This window comes from Telopea speciosissima, chromosome 2 (assembly GCF_018873765.1).
Source record: "Telopea speciosissima isolate NSW1024214 ecotype Mountain lineage chromosome 2, Tspe_v1, whole genome shotgun sequence".
Classification (NCBI taxonomy): domain Eukaryota; kingdom Viridiplantae; phylum Streptophyta; class Magnoliopsida; order Proteales; family Proteaceae; genus Telopea; species Telopea speciosissima.
In genome coordinates, this window is record NC_057917.1 from 82514207 (window position 1) to 82530387 (window position 16181).

General features: G+C 36.8%; 2 protein-coding genes across 2 annotated transcripts; both read left to right on the forward strand.

Moving 5' to 3' along the window:
- Positions 1–993: 993 nt before the first annotated feature.
- Positions 994–1452, forward strand: LOC122651233. The gene has a single exon (XM_043844538.1). It carries the CDS (start codon positions 994–996, stop codon positions 1450–1452), a length of 459 nt encoding a protein of 152 aa, XP_043700473.1.
- Positions 1453–7880: 6428 nt separating this feature from the next.
- Positions 7881–9929, forward strand: LOC122650040 (trihelix transcription factor ASR3-like). Its single transcript, XM_043843337.1, has 3 exons — positions 7881–8268; positions 8321–9006; positions 9496–9929. The coding sequence occupies exons 2-3, from the start codon at positions 8412–8414 to the stop codon at positions 9852–9854; spliced, it is 954 nt and encodes a 317-aa protein (XP_043699272.1). The 5' UTR covers positions 7881–8268; positions 8321–8411; the 3' UTR covers positions 9855–9929.
- The last annotated feature ends 6252 nt before the right edge of the window (positions 9930–16181 follow it).

The following is a 16181-nucleotide window of genomic DNA, read 5'->3' on the forward strand; positions in this document are numbered from 1 at the left end:
CTCTGAATTGAAGAATGGTGTTTTAAGAGTTCCTGCATATCTAAGGCAAAATCAGATTTGATTTCAAGCCAAAACCGTTTACCGAACTGTTTAAACTGAAACCGATGAACTGTTTAATATTTGGTTCGGTTTTGAACCGATAAATCTGTCAGTTTTAAATTAATTGTTCAGAACCCTTTAAAATCGATAAACATTAAACTGAATACGAACAGAATACATTGAATAACCAAACCATTAAACCAAATAAAACGTACAACCAAATCGATTAAACCGATTACAAACCGTATAACATAAATCAACAACAAACCAAAATTGAATCAGTAATAAACTGTGAAATTGGAACCAATTACAAAACAATTAATCGAAATTGATTATTAATCAGTTTTTCTTTGGAAATTTGAAACTAATTAATAATCGGCTCGATTTTGATTGTTGTCAATTACAATATAATCAAAACGAACCAAATATTTTATACCAGAACTGAATTGATTAACACCCTTGACGTAGCTAATATGGGTCCACTTAAATTTAACTGATTCACTGACAAAATGGTTGAAAAGTAAACACAGGTTACTAAATAGGGGAAAAGCTTTAAAATAGTAACAAATTGGGTGTAAATGCATGTTCTTAGTGTAAATTAGGGGAATCTAGTGTAACTACCAAGGCACTTCATGCCTATCTTTTAGAAAATTACCCATTAAAATAGAAATGTATCAATGGCCACTTCCGGATGAACATAGCATGCAACTAATAAGTTATAACAAACATCCAATCAGCATGAATGTTGTAATTAAGAAGCCCAAGTTTTGCATTGCATTTCAAACCAAAGAAGCCAAGATTCATCTTTTAATATTGATCTTTGCCATCTTGAGGTAACAACATTTCAACATCTCTTCTTCTTCAATTGTTGGTATTAGTTTTCTCAAACTTTTTTTGTATATTTTTTCTTAAGAAGTTGTATTAGTTTTTCAGGTTAAGGTTCTGTGAAAAAAAATGTTGATCGCCATTGAAACCGAACATGCTGTAATACATGAGATGAATGTGTGGCCTTCTATGACTGTACTTGAACTGAAACAAAGAATGGAACGGAAATCAGGTGCCAAAGTGGCTCAGCAAGTATTCTGGTTGAATGGCCTGAAGTTGAAAGATGATAAAACCCTTAATTACTATGGATTAAGAGATGGAATGGAGTTATATTTTAAATACAACTACTTGCCCACTGGTATAGTTACCATTTCAGCTAAGACCAACACTAAAACTTACAATATGGTGGTGAATGAGACAATTACTGTAGTAGACTTGAAGGAGATGATCCATCAGCTTTCAGGCATTCCAATAGAGCCCATGACACTCTACCATGGGGAGACACCACTGGAAAACAGTACACCTCTCTTTGCTTATTACATCTGTGAGGGTTCCCTTATTAGAATTGGTATTGGGGATGAGAATTGAAGAAGATGTTTATTTCTTTATTTTGTTATTAGTGGCATTTCATAGAAAGATGACCATCCATCATAGCCATCTCTGTTTACCATTCCCCACTTTTTTTCAGTTCAATCCCTGTTTAGATTTTAGTTTTTGGCTATTTGGGTATTCAATATTAGATGGTTTGGAAACTAGTCGATTAGTTATGAGTAATTAAATTTTTAAGGACAAGTTGTTACTACTTCAATTCATTAATACAAATACCAGTGTGACGGTTTACAAACAAGGTCGGGTAATATCTTACAATCAATTGGAGGCGAAATTGCCAAAGAATGAAAGAATAGGCTTAGAACAGGAGACTTTATACCTCCAAAACCAAATTTTATGGTTTACTAACAAACTAGTGAAATGTTTAGTTATGTTGAGTTTTATTTAAAATAGAATTTTCATGTAATTGAAGACTTGGGGGGATGCGGGAGGAAATAAAAGGTCGATTTTGTTCACTTGAGGAAAGGCCCTTGATCCATTCTCCCTTATAGCATAAGATTAGATTTAACAGGATAGCTTTGAAGAGATTCTTCCTTGCATCTACTTAAAAGTCAATTTATTTACATTACTGGTAACTCCATAAATAACCTCACATTCTTATACCCAAATTAAGGTTTAGTCCTCAAGGTTTGAGTAAAAATAACTTGAGATGTTAAAAATTGAAGTGTCCAACCCAAAAGGTTAAGCTCCTTACGTGTTGCCCCTCTTATGGGTTGTAGTACACATGGTATAAGAGGCTCCTCTTGTGGGTGGTCTAAACGTACTATCATTAATGTTGAACTTGGTGGCTCCATTTATACCATGTTGAAGTGTCCAACCCAAAAAACTTAAATTGTTAGGTGGAGAAATCCACTACTACCGAAAAGATGATGAGTGAAATAGATGCAATTCCCTCTACAACATCTAGAGGGAAATCATAGGATGAAAGGGTAAAAGAAGAATTCACTCCCAAAAACAACATTCTGTCACCTAAGTTGTTGTTGTTGTTGTCATAATCCCATTTCGAATTGCATGTGGTCATGGGACGGTGGAGATCTAAGTTTGTTGTCTCCCAGTGCTTATGTGTTTTTTTTACCATGTTTTTCCTTCTTTTGAACAGTAACCCTTTTCTATTTAAAGTTGTGTTTGGTATGCATTCTTGAAACGCATTCTAGGTCGATTTCACATTCTTGGACAATTAAAATCTACAAGATTTAGAATGATACCCCCCCCCCCCAAAAAAAAAAGGTGCATTTTAAATTAATTGAAATATTACTATAATAGCAATTTAAAATTGAAATGCAACATAAAGAGATTAGTGATTTTGCAATTTGAGTTTGATATGGTTTAGTGGGGGTATCAAACCTTACATACAAAATCTTAACTAACTAATCTGAAGCATTGATGTGATGGATGAAGTACATACATGACGTAAGGGAGAAAGAATGCTAACTAGTTGCATGGACCCTGCACTTAGACAGTGGGGGCACGAAATGACCGTTCCACTCCAAAGGAAAGGCAAAAATCTCATCACTTTGATGCTTGAGTACATGCTCTCATTGGCTCCTGCACTAATACACGACCAATTTGTGTTCTCTTGCTCATGACATAAATAGTAAAAGGAAATTTTTTTCCACGACATTAGCTACACACACTCTCTTAGAGTTCTCTCCTCCATGACATCTTCCATGACTCTCTCTCTCTCTCTCTCTCTCTCTCTCTCTTACTTCTTGCTGATGATTAGTGAAACCAATCGACACCTATCCATTGGTGTGGTGTGGGAAACCCTTCCACTCGTACATAATGGGAAACATCCTTCTTAGTCAAAAAGAGATTAAAGTTCAAGCTGTAAAGTACTCTAAAAAAATAAAGGGAGAGGGTTCTCTATACTGCTTAAACGCAATTTAGGGTGAATAAAGGAACTCTCTTAAGAATCTGACAAAAGGGGCAGGGGCTTTTATGACATATCACCCTCTCACACGAACAATGATATGTGAGGGGATGTGCAATTTCATTTTTGAGCTGGAATTGTACAAAACCTTATCCCAAAAAATAAAAGACTGACATTTTGTTCAATAAAATGGAATTATTCACATTTCAAATAAAGAACAAAAACTTTAAAGGATGGATATAAGAGAAAGAGACGAAGAAGACAAAATAAGAAATGCTAAGAAACAAAACCATGCAAAAATTCGTTCTTTTTAAGAATCCATATTTAAATGACTAAAATTTCCATCGAAGTCTCAAACGCAAATTGTGAAACAAAAATTTTATAGACAAGAAATAAGCACACACGTCTATGAGAAGAGGTTGACATAGAACAAGGCCACACTAGAATAAAGCATCGGGCCATTTATCCGTACTCTCTGCAATTGCAGTTTATCATATGTCTTATTTTGTTTTTCGTAATTTCATTTGTCGTAGTATTGAATTTTGAAATGGTGACAAAGAAGGGATTAAAAAGTTCCATTTTATTTTTTGGAAAAAAATCTGCTCACCCAAACACTGAAGTTTGGGGTTGAAATCCTCAGCTACTCAAAATAAAACTGTTCTGCTCAAGTTGGGATGAAGACTCATTAATGACAACCAATCTTTGTGGGCACGATAACAGATCTCTATTTGACCAAATTGTAATAAGGGAAAGGGGGTGATCGTGGACTTAAGAAAATATCATGAGTATACTTCTCCATCTCAAACTTATGGCAACTCGAAGAATTGGTTCACTTTCTTCTGGTCTGATCCTTGGGCTCTTCAAAACTTAATGTCTTCACTGCAAGACACACAAGTTTCTTTGAATCCAGGCTTAGGGTTAACCACTTTATTGGCTCTTCCTCCTGGAATCAAACCCTCCTCTCAACATGTTTCCCAACCCCCCCCCCCCTCTATGGTTGATAATATTATTTAAATCCCGATCGCCTATGAGCATGATTAATGGTGGTGTCATCTATCTCGATCTAGACAATTCTACAACCAATTGGCAGCTAAATTATCCAATCTCACTAGCCCAAGCTCTCCGAGTTCTTCCAATTCTATTTGGGTCACGCAATCCCCAAAATGGTGGACATTCTTTTGGAAACTAGGAATCCTCCCCAAATTCAAAATGTTCATATGGAGGGTGGTAAATAATGGAATCCCAGTAAAGGTCATTTTAGTTAAATGGTTTGATTTGAATACTTGTAGACCCTTCTGTAACCTTCGCTCGAAATCAGATTCACATATCCTATTCACTTGCGACTTAACTACCAAGAGGATATGGGTTGTTGGCCCTTTAGGACTTCTCACTGAAAGAACTCTTATGATCTCTGCTACCCATGTCAAAAGCAATAAAGATGATCAGTAACAGAATGAAAATCTTAATAACAAATCAATTGATTATAAGGAATCTAGCACAACCACCTCACTCCCTCGAAAAAAAACAAAAAAGTGCAAGCAAACCTTGATTTCCCATGATATAGAGGCAGGAATCACACCAAAGAGATGATGGTAGCCAGATTGATTCAGTTTAAGGGATACATTTTGTCTTAAGAAATAAGTATTAGCGTCGTCTTTATTGGGGGTGCGTCGATCATTTTGCATGTGACTGTGTTTGGGAATTGGTACACACCACGCTGCACAACTAGATAGCGTTTCTTTTCCCTAAAACATTACAAAGCCCTCTCTTGTCTTAGCTAGTTAGCCGAGCCAAGACAAGATATAAGAGGGAAAAGTCCCTCCCAAGCAGGGTTTTAGTAATCGGTATCGGTCTCTGTCGATACCAATCCGAATTGATCCTTATTATTTTGGATCGATCAAGTTTATTTCTATTTGTTTTTAAAAACAATATAATTTTTAACATTTTTAATCTTATCCATATCGATCTACCGATATGGGATCGGTTAGGAATATGTATCAGTGTCCACTGGTACTGATACGAATTAACCGTTCTAACTGATTCAATACCGATTCCTCAAACCATGCTGCTAAGAGGCCAAGAGATATTTTGACTAGACCCGGCCTTTACTACCCAAAACTTCGCTATCACATGTCACATTGATTGGCTGCCATTTTACCCTTAAAGCATCTCTCATTCTAAGGTCAAGCAGAGCTACCATTAAATCTTCTTAGCACCTTACCTATCACATATACTGATGGAAACATGTGAGACCTTGTAATATTCTCGTTTTGGGTAAACCCGGCAATCAGGAATCTAGACTCGGATCGGTCCTGGAAGCAATCAGGATATATGACTATATGAGAAATCAGTGGGAATCTGCAGCCAAAACATGCCCTAAACCTAGTTTAGGTATAAACATCGAATGAGCTGAATCGGGTGGAATCGGATGATCCGATGGATTTGATCCTGATTCTTGCAACACTGGGTGGAAGAGGGCTATCTTCAAAAATCAATAGTGGGATAGATGGAAAATCCTTTTAGTTTTGGACACTTAACTAATTTGGTGAGTCATTTCAATCATACGAACCTATGGATTGGATTTTATCAAAATATCCTTACAATTTGATTGTTCCCAAAACAGGCCGACTTATTATTATTATTATTATTATTATTATTATTTGTTTGGTTTTCTAAGCTTGATTTATTCATGTCTCATAAATTGTCCGCACTAGAACTCGACAAAGATGAGTCTACTTGTATACCAAATTGATTCTTCTTTCTTTATCTAATATTATGTATTATATGGTGGGTCATACAATTGAATTATTATCTAAAATTTCATACTTTAGAATAATGAATCGGTATCTTTTTCTTATTCATCGGTTTGGATTATCATACCTGGTATCTCACGTGGCAGAATATGGAGGCTTGAGTTGCCTCTGCGGTGCTTCTTCTTTGCCAAATGCCAACAACTTGAAAGTCGACCTGATTGAATTTAAATCTGAAAGTTTCAAATTTTTTTTTTTTTGGGTAACATTTTTAGATCTGAATTTTACACGTGGTTAATATAAATTATTTTCTTAAATATCCAATAATAGTTGAATGATCATGTCTTCCCTCCATATCGTGCAACTAAGTGGATTATCATGTGTTACAACGTTTAATTAATGTTTTATGGACTTTGATATTTGTAGGTGAACATTATTTCATCGTTTTCTTAAAACTTTGGCCGAGTAATATGTTTGGATTGAGTTTTTCCATCGATCATAACGAAGAAAGAATCTCTTCAACTAAGAGAATCTGACCCTTTGATTAAATCCAATAAATGTATTTTTGACCTTTGTAAAGGGTAGGAGCTAATGATGAGACTCATTATTTCAGAAGTTCAATCATAAAATCAAATCAACATTATTGAAGAGATTCTTTTTTTACCTTAGGTTTTTTTTTTGGTAAACTTTTTTCACTTTAATTAGGTGATGAAAATATTTTTGCCAATATGTTTCTTGGCCTTAAATGAGCCAATCAAATCTAAGAATATTGCACAATTATCACCAAAAGAAAAAATAATCTAAGAATATTGCACAATTGAATTTCATTTGCTTAGTATTAACCCTCCTCCCCCCAAAAAAAAATTCATTTTCTTAGGATTTAGTGAACAAACTTTTTTATGCGTTTGATTGGGATCAGAGCACCATGAGATCGATCAAGGGCTCTTAGAAACTTGGGATTAATATAAGGTATGTGTCCTTCACACCTGATCATTGATCTAGCTAACGTGGGTCCCTTCCTTTATTATGGCGAACCGATCAAATAACTAAATTACCCTTGATGCATGTACTTTGAGCAGGCTAGAGTCCAAAAAACTAAGAACGGAAAGCGACAGAGTCATGAGTCAGCATCTTCATGGGCCCCAAAACCCACGGTCAAACTATGGTCAAAGAAACTCTGGATCCGGTACCCTACTGTCCAAGCTGGCCACATTTTTTAAAAAAGCGAAAAATATGATGACATGGCACTCAGGCTTTTAATGCACCACTGCAAAGCCTGAAAGACGAAGTTGACACCCAAATCTCGTAAAAGGACAAAACTGTCCTCTTCTGTATTTTCTCAGATCCAGACAAGGTATCTTGTAATTTCGGTGAAATATCAGGTGCTTTCAAGTAAATGCAGATCCCCCTTTTATTTTAATATTATTTCATGGTAAGAGTGACTAATCAAATGATTACGATTCGGGGGATTCTTAGTTATATATAAGGATGATGGGATCATACAACATAGACGTAGTACACGTGGTAAGATTTCTCTGTTATGGACCGTCCATTAGACATTGAACGGCTATGATCAATGATTCTTAGGTGTTCAGGATTAGAACCTATGTGATCGATCACCATAACCATATCCTTTCCTTCTTCCAACAACTTTTTCTCCTGATAAAGAACCCTTCTTTCTTTCTCTCTCTCTCCTCGTTCTGATTCTGAGATTTTTTGGGTTTGTTGATCTGTCAGTTTGAATGGATTTGCTTGGCTTTTTCTTATAATGACGTGATCGATTTCCACCACTCTCTCTCTGCGTTCCTTACTTTGTGGGAGCAGTGGCTGGAATTAGTAGTTGGAGATTTGGAGTAAGAACTTTGAAGATTTTAGGGGGGGAGCCCAGATGAAATCAAAAGCTCAACAAGAGGGCAGAAATATAATTAATAAAGAAGAGACCTGAAAAAGAAGGATAAAAAGGTGAAACCAGACACTTTGTTTTTATTCTTCTCCTGTTGATCTTTTGTGGGTGCAATAATCCCTCTCCTCCACAGCTCCACTGCAACAGCAACATGGGAACAATGGATACCCAAATCCTTCTCTGTGGTGTTGTTTGAAGTTGAGGTTCTCATCCCATCCTTGTCTAGGCAGAGCCATTAAAAGCCTTATTACCTTGCTTGGATTTTCTGGAAAGTTTGAACTTTGAACAAACAAAAATAAGTCATTATTAGAGAGAGATATAAAGGACCCACCACCACCCAGCCTCCTTGATGCTCATCTCTCTCTTCTTCATCCCTTGCTAGTGTTGTGTTTTCTTGATACACTTAGCTAGTGATATGGCTGACCAAGGCAAGAGTGGTGGGGTGAGGGAGTACAGGAAAGGTAACTGGACAGTCCATGAGACTAGTGTGCTTATTGCTGCAAAGAGGATGGATGAAGAGAGGAGAATGAAGAGAAGTGGAGATGGTGATGGGAGGAGCAGACCAGCTGAGCTGAGATGGAAATGGGTTGAGGATTATTGTTGGAGACATGGGTGTTTGAGGAGTCAAAATCAGTGCAATGACAAGTGGGATAATCTGATGAGAGATTACAAGAAAGTAAGAGAATACGAGAGAAGGTTAGCTGAGAGAGGAGTTGGAGAAGAAGGGTCTTATTGGAAGCTTGAGAAGCATGAGAGGAAAGAAAGGAACTTGCCTTCTAATATGTTGCCTGAGATATATGATGCTGTGGTGGAAGTGGTAGAGAAGAGAGGTGTTCCAAGGGTGAGTGGTGGATCAGTAGCTCCTAACATTGGCCTTGTCATGGAGATGCCTAGTTCTAGTGTTCAGCCTTCAATGCCTCCTCTATTGCAGTATCACACCTCAAATCCAACTCCACCATTACCACTACCTCCTCAACCTCTGCCACATTCTCAGCCATTACCCTCAGTAGGTACTCTCTCTCTCTCTCTCTCCTGTCTTAAGAAGATAAAAGGCTATAATTTATTTGATTTCTTCAGTTCATTTGGAACCGTTGAGTTACATTTTCTGTCTGTTTGTGTAAAATAGAAAAGCTGAAAGAAATGCAAAAACACTAATTTCTTAATGGTTTTATCATGCTTTTTAAGTTTCAGTTTCTTAATTCCATTACTCTTCCTTATGTTAAAACTTCATTTTCTTGTCCTGATGGATAATTGTTGTTTGAGTCATTGTCTCAGATGGGTTTTCCTTTCTTTCTTTCTAAAATTAGTTTGAATGGTTTCCTAATTAGTAGTCTCTTTGTAGAATGGAGTGTTGGTTGCTTGATCTCCCCCTCTCTCTCTCTCTCTCTCTCTTGGGCTGTTCTTCCAGTTTGCTGCAAAAAAAATTTCTTTCTTTCTTTCAGTCATTATTAATTAGCTTGATTCCATATTTTTATGTTTCGAGATGTGTGATAGCTCAGATTCTGATACAAGTGAGCATTCAAACTCATCAGCAAAGAGAAGAAGAAGGGGAGAAGGAACCAGCAGCTCTGGTAACACATCATATGAAGTGGGTTCTGCAATTTCTAAGAGTGCTTCTATTATAGCAGAAGCTATCCAAGCTTGTGAGGAAAAGGAAGAGAAGAGGCACAGGGATCTTCTCAATCTTCAAGAAAGAAGACTCAAGGTGGAAGAGTCAAAGACAGAGATCAATAGGGAAGGAATTAATGGTCTTGTTGATGCCATTAACAAGCTTGCCAGTTCTATACTTGCATTAGTTTCAGACAAGAATTCATCTGCTCCAAAACAACCAACCATAGTCAATAAAAACAACACGTGATTAACATTGAACACCTAAGACCCATTTGCTTGCTTGCTTGTATATATATAAATGACATCACCATTTGTGTTTTTTTTTTTTTTTGTTCTTTCTTTCATTTCTTGGGTATTTCCTAGAACTTAAAACCAATCTCATTAGTGGTCATATTTAATTGTATTATTATTCATATTTGATTTGGCCTTTTCTCTCTCTCTCTCTCTATCTCATTTATTTGTGACAGAGATGCAGTTTTACCTTCTGAGAACTGTGTCCAGTACTTTGAAGTTTAACCATCAGCAGAACTGGCAATGGCAGAGACTGGTCAAACGCTCCAGTCAATGATTTTTGGCACAGCACTCAGTGAGATTACAGTATTGCCATTGATTCATCACTCACTGAAATGAAGTTTCTGGTTGTCATTGGGTATATTGGGTATTGGAATATGGGGGGTGGGGGTGGCAGTTTACTTTTTCTTTGTGCATGTGAAGGTCTGAAAGATTGAAGAGATGGCATGACAGTAATCTTTCACAGGGGTGGTATATCTACAAGCTACTTGGATATATTCGTCTTTTCCTCTTTTTTCCTTTTCCATGCTATCGTTTTTTTCCTTTCAGCTACTTTTTTTCTCTATTAATTTGTTATACTCTACCGATGCAACTGTTTTCTTTACTATTTTTTGACCTTTTATGGGGTTTTATGCACCTTTTGGCATTGCCCCCCCCCCCCCCTCCTCACGTATGAAATGTTATGATGATGGAACTGGATTGATGCTGAATTGGTTTACAGCTTTGATATGACTAAAATGCCCTCAATTATTTTTACCCTTCAAGGTAGGTCTAGATGGGTTCGTCGATTTTGATAGGATCGGTCCTGAGTCCTGACTTATTCCATTTTAGATCAGACTAGAATCGGCCTAGATTGGTTTGATTCGGCCTCTTAGTAGTCGGTGTTTTAATTTCCCAACCTTAGTTTGCAGTTTCCATTCAAGGATAGGCAGAAATATGACCCCAAAACCCTGGGATAGAGGAATTGATGGTATTTTGGGACAAGCATATGACGCAAATTTCTTAATGGTTTTATCATGCTTTCAAGAGGGAGGAAGAGAGATAGAAACAATGGCCTTTTTATTTTACGGTACACTGGCGGTGTCCTCAGTTTTTTCTCTAAATAATAATACAGAGAAAAGGTTTTGTGTTCCACCTAATCACCATCTTTTTAGGGAGTTTAATGTCATAAGATTAAATGTATTTTGAACACTTTATATTATCGGATGAATAATTATGTAAGTCATTTACATGGTGCATTATTCTACTCACATACTCAAATGATCCGTACGTAGAATAAAATATTTTTTACGTAATACTTTCCATGTCCAGAAATGAGGGATTCTAGTAATGTGTACGACTATTGGACTCCTGACCCTGGGAAGGACGGACCTCCATGCCCTGAACCTCAAACTTGTAGGTTAATTAGAAACCGACAAATAGTATAAGAGTGGATTGTGTGTGGACTAGCAATGGGGGGAGGGATTAATATAATGAGTACAACTCCATGTCCAAGAATAGAGAGGTTTTAGTCCGACATATGACAGGTAATGTGCGACTATTGGGCTAATGACCCTGGGAAGGACCCCCTCTACCCTGAAACTGGCTTTTAGGTTTCTTGTTATCAAATGCCATCAATGTGGTTTATCCTTGCACCAGTCATGTGGCAGCCCATGACCCAAAACTGGCAGATTGATGCAATGAGTGTAACTTTATGGCCAGAAATTGGGTTTCAGTCCCACATCAGTCGGATAACGTGTGGCTACCATGGCTTATGACCTTGATAATGACCTCTCCACATTGAAGCTCTAATTTTTGAATTAAATGCCATCAGCATTAATAATAATAAATGACAACTTCTATTATTTGACTTGGAATACCTTCCCCACAAGGACTAACTCTAGACCCATTTGGATCTCATGAAACCCAAGCCCAAATGCTACCTGATCTATGATTTGGAAAGTTATGTTTAACTAAACCCAAAGTAGTGTTGCTTTCAAGGAAATGCAGGCATAACATATTTTTCCCCCCAATTTACTGAATACATCCTTTCATTACCAAAAACCAGAGATATCCAGAAAATAGGTGCAAGCATCACAATCTATTAACAACATTTGGGATCTCTAGCTAGTTAGTGGCAACATGCATTAATAAAAGCTTTATTTATCCCAACCCCTCCCTCCCTCACTGTTCTAAGTATCGGTATTGTATCGGCCTGTTACATATCGGTATCTCTGGAGCCTAATACTAAGACGGATGGTTTTTGTGTGCTGCAGCAAAAACGCCTCCATTAAAAGTCTTGCAGATTCAAACAAATTGAGATTTGGGCTTTGATTTGGGCTTTTATAACAAGAGTCTTATAAGCAGCTTAAAGCATAGTTTTAAACTTTTGTATGCTTGGGTTCTAAGCACATTGAAGAAGGTAAGATTTGAACCAATAGATGCATGGCAGGGAATGTATCACGATTTATTGTTATGTGTGTTTTGAATTCTTGTACTTGTTTCAAAGTATGCCCTGTTTTTTTTAGGCGACCTGAAGGAGAAATTTGTGAGGTCTATGATGGTAGTAGAGGGCTTGCGCTGATAGCAGGTGCGAGGGCAAAACCCCATGATACGGTATGATCCGACTTGGAGTAGTATTACCTTGTTTTATTGTCTTGTTGTGTAAGCAAAAGAGATGAGTGATTTGAGCAATTTTTTTGTGTTTGGGTTTTCTGGGGAGAATTCTAGCTTGCAGCATGTTTTTTTGAGAGATGTCCATTGTATTTTTCTTCCATTACATAGTGAATCATTTTCAACTTCATCGTAGATGTAGCACACCAAATTGGTGTGTGACCCACGTTAAATCTCTGTGTCATCCTTACTTGAATTTGTGTTGTTTTTTGTGTTTCTTGATGTTTGAATTAATATTTATGTACAGAGAAACCCACATGGTCACTGATGAGAGAAATAGGAGGGAGGAGAGAGAGAGAGAGAGAGTGTGTGTGTGTAAGAAGACATGTATACACTACCTGCAAAAATTATCTTATAACACCACTATTCTCATTTCCACTACTAGTCAATGTAGGGTTAGATTGGCTGATAGGGATTGGGATCGGGATCGGAATCGGCACTGTATTATCTGATCTACAATTCCAAGTTCAAAATTGTTGATTATATGCCTCACATTTAACCTACCATACCAAACCCTAGGTATAAGAACCACCTTATTTAATAGTGCTTCTATACCCAAGACCTTTTCAAGGCCCTACATAAATAATAGATAATTTAAGGGATCCAGATCCTCTACTACCGAGCTGCCCGGCAGGACCGTGCTGCCCAGATACGGTGCTGCACATAATGACTGCCTTACCCCCACTTGGGCAAGGCATTTGGGCAGGGGTAAGGTAGACATTACGTTAACACCATGTCTAGGCAGCTCGGCAGTAGAGGATCCAAAGTCTAATCTGAGTGACTTGACCAGAACCATTCTTACTTTGGTTGGCGTGACGTAGCTCTTCTGTATAATCTGTGTCCAAATATGATAAACTGTAGCATCCAATAACCCCTTATAAATTGCTTCGGCACAAAATAAGAAACGGTCTCTCCAACGCACAAATGGTTGGGAGTTGACGTTCTCATCATCCTTGGTAAAATCAAGTCCATTGCAAAGACATTCTTAAATCGCTCTACCATATTACTTAGTAGATAATCCCAATTTTGGTTTAATAGTATATCCCAATAGGGGTCGATCATATTTGTTCAATTTATCCTTCTCAACTTGGATACAATGAGGCGAGCCTTGGAAAGTTTTAGCAGTTTGATGAGAATCTGTGAAGAAATCGAGTTGTCTCTGCAAGTAGTCACAGTTTGATTCATTAGAAAGGTTTGCCATCCTTTCTCTGTGGAGTTCCCTAGCTAGCACAGAATTAACAAAATGGATAGTGAACTGAAAAGTGTTTTGGATTCTCTTTTCCTAGGTTTTGAATAAAGAAGTTTAATTCCCCAGGAAAGGGGGGATAATGAAGTTACTTTATTTGACATATTGGTTGTTCCGGTTCATGATCAGTACTGATTAATGTTTGCTCCAGTGAAGTGGAAACACAAAAATGATATTGAACTCCAAGTTTTTGCTTCAATGCATGAATTCAAGTACAAGGTAAGCCATGGGGCTGAATGAGACGTGAATGCACGTAGGGGTCCTTTCGCATTAATCAGGGCTGAATCATGTCCACTAACACCACTAGTTTCTGCTTCTAGAAAGAAAGAACTTTACATATAATTGATCTATTGCCGAATCAATCTCTCTCTGCATTACAAGGTCATTGTTTACATATTGGAAAATATTATTGTAATCAAAGTTGATGAAAGTATTCTTAATTTTTTGTTCTTCCAGTATATTACATTTCTTTCAATGAGGATAAAATTCTATTATTTTATATATTTGTATTTAAAAAATGTCCAAGACAATGATAGTTCGTTTAACTTTTTGTTTGGGTACAAAACGTCATCTAACGATTAAATAAGACTTCCAAAACTAAAAATTGGGTCTCGCACGTCGTTTTAAGATATGCACCTGATTATCATCGTTGTGCCTGTCTCTAGAACGAAAAAATGAGGTGTCGGCGTCTACAATATGTTGTTATGCCTAAATCTAGTTTAATCTTCTTGATTAACAAGCATAAATTGGTCTTGGTCCATATTGGAGGATCGAGAGAATCAAACACACAGTACCATGTACATTAACCTAAACAAAAAGAAGTGTTTGAACTAGAAGTTGGTTCAATGGAACTTGGATTTAGTTTGTCACAATTCCTGATAACTAAGCAATTAATGCAGCAACATTGTGGAAGTGGCTGATCGATGGATTTTAATCCTCTCTAATTCCCTGAAGTGTGACAGTGTGACAGTTCAGTGTGGAGATGTCGACACCTAGCAGCTTGTACATCTAACGGTCCGAGCTCCTTGAATTTGGTTTTTTTTCTTTCTTCTCGAGCTCGGCATTGTTGGATGTCCGAGCTGTTAGGTGTCAACGTCTCTACCTTGAACTGTCGCACTACACACTTTTAGGGAATTGGAGAGGATTAATTTCCCTGATCGAAAAAATAAAACACACAACCATCAAGGCACGTAGGAGTAGTAATTGAAACACATATGATAGAAAATAAGTAGAACAACGGAAATACCATCTATCGTACTTTCCAAGGAACAATAGAAGGTGGAGAAAGCTAAAATCCTAATTTCAAGGAGTTTAACTCTTCAAAGATCAAAGTACTCAACTGGGTTACAATTTTCATTAATCAATTCAAATTATTCATTCATCACAATGAGCATAGCTCTTCAAATTTATTAAAAACTTAAAATCCTAATTTCAAGTCTAACCTACTTAATCCTACGCTGATGAGATTGAGTAGAGACAATTAATCTTAATCAAGACAACCTTTATTAAATCGGTATTTCCCAAATCATACTAATAATCGATCCATGTAAAATTCCTGAATTTACCAACAGATCAACCACCATTAAATCGGTATTTACCAAGATTGGATTCCCAAAAATCGAATTGAAAGGTTGGGTCAATGCTATAGACTTCCTAAAACCCAAATATGAAAGTGAACTAAGCTAACTATTGACCAAAATTCTAACCCAGATTTGGTGCTGCCCAAATCGTGCTCTCCTTACTGGACTTTCTTACTGTAGACGCTCTTTAAACTTGCCAAATAACGATGCTTTGTTCCTCAGGACTTGCTGAAATTGAAGCGAGAAAGTTTTCTATTAGATACTTGATCGATACGTCAAAAGCTCCAAAGTTGATGGAACGCGTTAAATCAAACTTTTTAATCTATTCCGTACTTAGACTGACTCAATTTAACACTCATACACTAGAGTAGAATCCATTAGACACGTAACATTTTGAAACATATCCGGATAGAATATTGAATTGAACCACAAGGACAAGTACAGCATCCGATGAATCTGCAGGATTCTCGCTCAGTAATGGTAGTTTGGAGTAATGGAAGTACAATGAACTACATTCATAAACTAACACAAGTACAAGCATGTTTCATCAAAATTGGGAAAGGACATAATAAAAACATAAAAACAAGTACAACACATTTTTTTAATTTAATGGGTAAACAGAAAATTATATTAAGAAGGGAACGAAGTGATACATTTTAAATCTTAGAGAGATTATTTTAAAAAGAAAAAAGAAAAAACCATATATCCTAGGGTTCCATGAAAACTGATATGACTATCAAATTAAGAACATCTTATAATCGATCTCAACTTCAGATGAGCCTTGGCTTCAAATAAGATTAAAAGA

Bases quoted from the DNA above. Each gene is read 5' to 3' on its own strand.
- LOC122651233 (XM_043844538.1), top strand. From the start codon at position 994: ATGTTGATCGCCATTGAAACCGAACATGCTGTAATACATGAGATGAAT.
- LOC122650040 (XM_043843337.1), top strand. From the start codon at position 8,412: ATGGCTGACCAAGGCAAGAGTGGTGGGGTGAGGGAGTACAGGAAAGGT. The intron at 9,007-9,495 runs GTACTCTCTCTC...GTGATAGCTCAG, and splicing joins TCAGCCATTACCCTCAGTAG to ATTCTGATACAAGTGAGCAT.